This window comes from Etheostoma spectabile, chromosome 22 (assembly GCF_008692095.1).
Source record: "Etheostoma spectabile isolate EspeVRDwgs_2016 chromosome 22, UIUC_Espe_1.0, whole genome shotgun sequence".
Classification (NCBI taxonomy): domain Eukaryota; kingdom Metazoa; phylum Chordata; class Actinopteri; order Perciformes; family Percidae; genus Etheostoma; species Etheostoma spectabile.
In genome coordinates, this window is record NC_045754.1 from 16,549,273 (window position 1) to 16,555,629 (window position 6,357).

A 6,357-nucleotide genomic window follows, 5' to 3' on the forward strand; every position below is an offset into this window, starting at 1 on the left:
ACCTCAAATCCGATCCGATTTCGAGTCCCAATCCGATATTTTGCCTTTAGTATTGAAATTGATCAAACTCAAATATATTTTGAGCATGTAACCCAACTTTTTATTAGACTAATATTTTATCAAAAAGCACTACTATTAATATTGTAAATCCCATGACATTCTCAACTACTGAGATGGGCTGGTTGTAAAGAGCAATAAATTCGACCAACCTTTCTGTGATCTTCTTTGCTCTATTATTTTTGTTGGAGTATTTGTCTCTCCTCATAACGTCCAGCGTTTGTTGCTTTGCTTTAGCAACCTTTCCATTTGCAGCTTTACAAAACGCTTCATACACATGTTTTGTCCTCAAATGACGAATCAAGTTCGTGGTGTTAAATGTAGCTCTGCTGCTACCTCCTCTTGAAATTGCCATGTTGCAGACATTGCAAGTAGCTTTAGGACAGTCTTCACTCGCGAGAGTAAAATACTTCCACACTTCTGACATGCTTGCTTTGCACCGCCGGGGAGGTTTGTATTGCGCAACTACCGTCAACCGTAACTAGCGTCAGTTGCCGTAAAGATCGGCGCGACTAGTCAGGTAATGTAGCTGAGCTCCGATCACGGGAAAATAGGAAAAGATCGGGCCGATCCGATCTCGAGATCGGGATCGGGACATCCCTACTTTTAACCCATATCTATTTTTATCCACCTTCGGCTATGTCCTTTCTTTGTCATATTCTTTGTTGTGTCACCACTAGGAGCTGCCCTGAATGCCAGGGACTTTGGACGCAACTTTACTGCCAGGGAATGGGCCTTCTTTACGGGCCGTTATGAAACTGCCTGGGTGATGTTGTGCCTGATAGAACAGCCCTGCCCGCGCCAGTACTGTGATACATTCAGGTAAACACATAGATGGATCACACTATTTCTCTGTATGCCCGTCTGTCATGGGCAATAGCTCATATACCAATATCTGAAAGGGTACAGAATATAAAATACTACAGATGCATCAAGCAACACAGAAACAGTCACCAAAGTAGCCCTGAGAGGGTCTATGCATTACTTTTTGAGCAAACCCAACAGTGCCTCTGTGCAGTGGATTTATATAAGATTTGATCTCCCAGTCTAGAGTGGCCTCCACTGGCATCACTGGTGGCCAAAGCCCAGGAGCCCCGTGGCTGTCTGAAGCGCCTGTCGGACACTGTGCGGAACGTCTTCAACATAGCGAATGTCACCAACCCTGAGGCTGAAGGTGTTATCGACCACATGGTTTCTATAACAACTGCTTTGAGGAGCCCTTTCATTGCCGTGGCATGCCATACAGTAAGTAATTAAGCTCAAGATCATGTTTACTCTTCATTATCTACCTATTCATTAATCAGTATTAAACAGTATACCGCAAGATCCAAGAACACTTTAACCTCAACCCACACGTCTCTCACATTCCCCCTCACACCAACAAGCATTTTGCAAATGTAAGCTGAGATAAGGTGAAGCAGTTAGCTACTCTTTGTGATAACAGAAAGGATTATTTAAAGTTGGCCTCCTCTGCATTATTCCTGGTGGGGTCTTTACATACTCAGCAGTAGTTTGAGATATCAGGGCTAATTTATTAACTCCAGATGGAGGCAAATGTTTTTGTACTATTTTGAAACTACCTTCCACAGACTCGATATTTCACTGTTTGTGTTTTTGTATCAGTGTATAAATCCCTTCTGTTTCATGCTTATCAAAGTAGTAGAATAAAGTACTTCCAGCACGGCTGTTTCATAGAGTCGTTGTGCAAATAAACTAATGATAATAGTGTGGTAATGATGCTATTAAAAGGATAAATCAGGCGCTAATTTATCTTTTATTTTATCAGCAAATAATCTGCTTTTTCATGGGATTTGCTCATAATAATTAAAGGATATAATTAACGGCAGCCTTAGGTGATAAGCAGGTTATTAATGCAAGATTACCAGTATTGCAATACTGCAAACCAAAGGAGACTAAGCAGTGCTTTTTGTAAAAAAAAACAAATAAAACATACTATATTATACTGATATTATAACTCCAATCTGGGACCGTTGATTTTATTTCAGGTGTGTCCTGACAGCCCCCCAAGTGTGGGCAAACGGCGCTATGCAGTTCCTGAGGTAATCCGCCAGCAGCGCGCCAAGGAGCTCCGCTCTGTTAACCCTGGCAGGGTGGAGACCCACCTCAAACTCTTCCAGAACTCTCGGGTCACACTGGTGGCCAAGAACTCAGCAGACCGCCGGGCCAGCCTTCAGGTCCCGGGCCTGAGCATGGTGGCTCAAACCAAAACCATGGAGCTGCGGAGAACCAGCCTGCTGCCCATGCACATGGTGCTGAGAAGGAGCAGCGTCAGGCCTGGGTTCAGCATCCCCAAAGTGAGGGTGTCCAAAGCCCCCACGCCCACTTACGAACCAGAAAAGATCCGGAGGAAGAGCAGCGCCAAAGATGGAAGCGGACACCTGCTGCAAATACCAAAGTGGCGTTACAAGGAGCTAAAAGAAGAAAGGAGGAAAGCCGAGGAGGCTGAGAGGAGGAGGCTGGAGGCTGTAACCAAGAGACACCTTGCTGCCGGGAACAGAAAATAACATCATTGCCTCAGAGGATGCCATGCACTCTATCCTAAAAAGAGACTAAATCTGGACTAGGGGTGTCCCCGACTAAGAATTTACAGAATCGTCTTGTCTATCGTCGACTCGGGGGGGGGATCATGCTGCAGTCTCATGGCAGTTTGTGAAATCGTCACGCTATTTAACCTATTGATTCATGTAGAGATCACGTTAATGTCGTTATTTTTGTGTGTTGATTACGAATTTTAAAGTAATGTATTTCAATGGGAAGCCTATTGTGATCACAGAACAGTTACGGTAGGGAGTAGTATTGAAAAGCCAAAAATCCCATTTCTTATTTCTTTTCACATTTTCATTTACAGCATTATATGTTGATATTTATATCATTATATTGAACTGATTGAGAGAAAAAGGGTAATTCTATGTTAAATTTGACTGAATGAGCACCCCCACATAACCCCATTCATAACGCCTTTCCAAAGATTCACCTGTGAGATTAGCAGTCGAATCAGGCTGCTTTGATCAAAGCATTGAATATTCGACGATTCGGGGTCACCCCTAATCTGGTCCGATTGGACTGGCTTGGTTTTAATGCTTTTTACAATATATACGTCACTGTATAAGCAGCGAAGAAGAATGCTTTTATCTGCTCAGTTTTGCATCTGGAATGGAGGTCAGCCTTTTAAAGACGGCTGGCGGAGCAACATTAGAAGTGCACAATGCAACATTAGAAGTGCACAATGCTCAGTGTCCTTTAGGATGTCAAACAGTGATTTGATACTTGAAATATTTTTGGCTAACTTATTTTTCATATTTATTGCTTTTTGATGGATGGCCTAGTCTATATTTTGTTACATTTTGGGTGCTCAAAGCAGCAGTGTTTTGTAGTGTGTTACACTGTATTGGAGCAGAAGACACAAATGTATTCCCTCAGACTGTAACCGCAGCAGACATTTGTTCATCTTTCTTCCTATAAAACAGTAAGCAGCTTCTAAAAGATGTAGTTGAATAATGTCTTTAAAATGTTACGTGGAGAATACTAATGGGTGAGTCATGTTGACTGACAAAGCTACACCTAAGTTTATATGAAAACTAATGGCATTTGACAGCAATATTTTGAGATGCTTTTTGTTACGCTTTCTAATGGAAATCCATGAATGTATTTTGCATATATATTTTATATTAGAGATTCTAATGCTTTTTATTGACATGCTTTATTTTTATTCAATATAGACTTTTTCAAATAATGCTATTTATATATAAACAACCTATTTATACACAAACAACCATGTTGTTTAGTCTTAAAGTTGGAGTTTGAATACTGAAAAGTGGAGCACTGTTGTGATGTAACACTTAAATCTCACCTTGTGGGAATAAAGTTCAAACTTTGTCCAAATGTTTACATTGCAAATTCACATTCATTGCTAAGAATGCGACTCTAAGATTGAATGTGGTGTATACAGGGTAGAGATGATGTGAAAAAATAAATATACTTTTTCTAACTGTGGATGTGATTGCAATTGAGCCAAATTTTGATGCTTTATTGCGGTAAGAACTTTGAATGTCTCTCAGCCATGTTTTTGTCGTCGGAAAGTTAATCAAAAAAATTATCATGGCACATCTTGCATTTCGGGCATGCGTTTAACCTATTAACAATTGGAGAAGGGAGAGTCTTGGCCAATGTGACAATACAAGTAGAATTGAAGTGATAATCCCTCACAAATGGAGCTTTTGATAAAAAAAAAAACAGTCAACCTATTATAGAGCAAGAGGTCAGCTCCCTGTTTTAACAGAACAGTGAAAATAATGGGGCGAAAAATAGCCGTGAGTTTAAGACACACAGAGCCGCCGGGAGAGCAGTGATATAACAATGTCGGGATTTTTCAGAGCACAATTTCACGGTCCTAACTCCTCATGGCGATTGCAGCTTAAGTGCCATCCAAGAGTGTGTGTCTAATATACATGGTGATGAGTTGCTAAGGGGTTACAAGGGCACTGCACAGCAAAAGCAGTCCTTCAAATAAACTTCATTGACTTCAGAGTGGCAATCTGCTTAGATACTGCCCAGAGGAAGTCATTTGAATGTGACCAAAGATGAGCAAATGGCAGTGAGATCTGCACAACTGCTGTAAGTGGTTGCAGGATTAACATATTTAACATCAACATAAGAAAATGTTTCATAAAAAAATGGCTTTGTTGGCTGGCACTGCAGTATCATGGCCAATGATGTCTAGTGGGTGCAGTTTGTTACGAGGCATCCCAAATTTGCTCACCATAGTCTCGCTTTGCCAGACCCTCCTCCAAAGCGCCCTGAAGGAGGGTCTGGTAACGCCACATAGCATTCGGGCATGGGAGATAAATATGCTCTGGTTTATTGGCATTTCTTTAAACCAATCAGAATCGTCATGGGCGGCGCTAAACTCCCCACAGACCACTGCAAAATAGTCATGTTAGAGAAAATTCAGACTGGACAGATAGTCTAGCTAGCGGTCTCAATTTACCATGCAGAGATCTGAGGAGCAGTTAACCATAGTCCTCATAAATCCACCAAATTTAAAATTCTAACACAAAGAAGCGGAAGGAAACAGAAAATACATTCCTCGGTAAAATTTTCTACAGCACCAGAGCAATCCTGGAAGTTGAATGCGGAGGATATAGACTAGCTCAGCATGAATAAAAACATTTATTTGCGATGGACTTCTGTGTTACTGTTTTGTGAGTCTGTAAGAAGCAGGGTTAGGGTAAGGTTTCTGCAGGATTTCTGTGCTCTGGTGAAAGGTTTCTCTGGAATACAGACTGGCGGTGGGATTAGATACATCACACCCACATGTTTATGACAGGATACAGAATGATGGTATACATTTTTGTGTGTTTTGATCATCTATTACAAGTTTACTCATACTGAGTGTGGAGAAGTGAACTGTATGAGAGTGTTGGATGTGTGTATGGGAGAGACTCAAACCTATTAGCCCTGAATGCATCAGGTACTATTTAGGTCACGGTTGCAGCTCAAACAGCTGTTGGTTTCAGATTGTAACCTGAGATTATGAAACATTACAGCCAGGGTGAGCGATTCCCCTCCCACATCCCTTATAAAAATTCAGAAGTGGCCAAATAAACAAGGCGCTATCCACTGATAGTATGATAGCTATTATGTCATGCTGCGAACAGGCTGGGATTTAAACAGGATGACCTGGTTTTAGATCAGCACTAAAGAAGTGCTGCTGTCAAACCTGTGATTAAGAGTGAGAATCCTTAGTTGGGGGCCCTCTACTGGTTGTTTTTGGGTACAACACAAGGATTCCTGCAATTTAGATAGAGTGCAGTAACTGCCATGGACACAAAGTGTATTAATTCAATATATTGCTGAATAATCAGAGCAGTAGTATCATTTCTGACAGAACTTTGTATTGTATTGTTACTTAACATGCTTTTTGATTAAAATTTGGCACACCTCGATTAAAGAAATAATAAGCAATAACATTTTACATGCAGATTTGTAGTTTAACACATAATATTGCTTCTTGATAGGTTATGTGAGGTCACAGTTATTACATTGTCACTAAAGGTAGGTGTCAAATCTTAAATATAAGCTGTTAATAATTTGAAAATATGGAATTGATGTACCATGAAATAAGCTATTAGTACCAAAAAGCAATATTGGTGTCTGGCTGAATATACAGCACAGGAAGTTATTCTCCTTTTTGTCACAGTTATGATATTTTCTCAGATTTATCAAGGACTAAAAGTAATCTATCTCAGTTCATAAGGTATGAGAGCTACATAAATGGAT

General features: G+C 40.6%; 1 protein-coding gene across 1 annotated transcript in view; it reads left to right on the forward strand.

Annotated features, from left to right (window-relative positions):
• The window catches only part of ankrd33ba (ankyrin repeat domain 33ba), a 19,565-nt gene extending 15,494 nt beyond the window's left edge, over positions 1-4,071 (forward strand). Inside the window, exons 4-6 of the mRNA XM_032503752.1 lie at positions 738-879; positions 1,104-1,302; positions 2,064-4,071. Of these exons, the coding sequence (XP_032359643.1) occupies positions 738-879; positions 1,104-1,302; positions 2,064-2,582 (860 nt within the window). The 3' untranslated portion in view covers positions 2,583-4,071. The remainder of the gene's footprint in view (positions 1-737; positions 880-1,103; positions 1,303-2,063) is intronic.
• Positions 4,072-6,357: the final 2,286 nt, after the last annotated feature.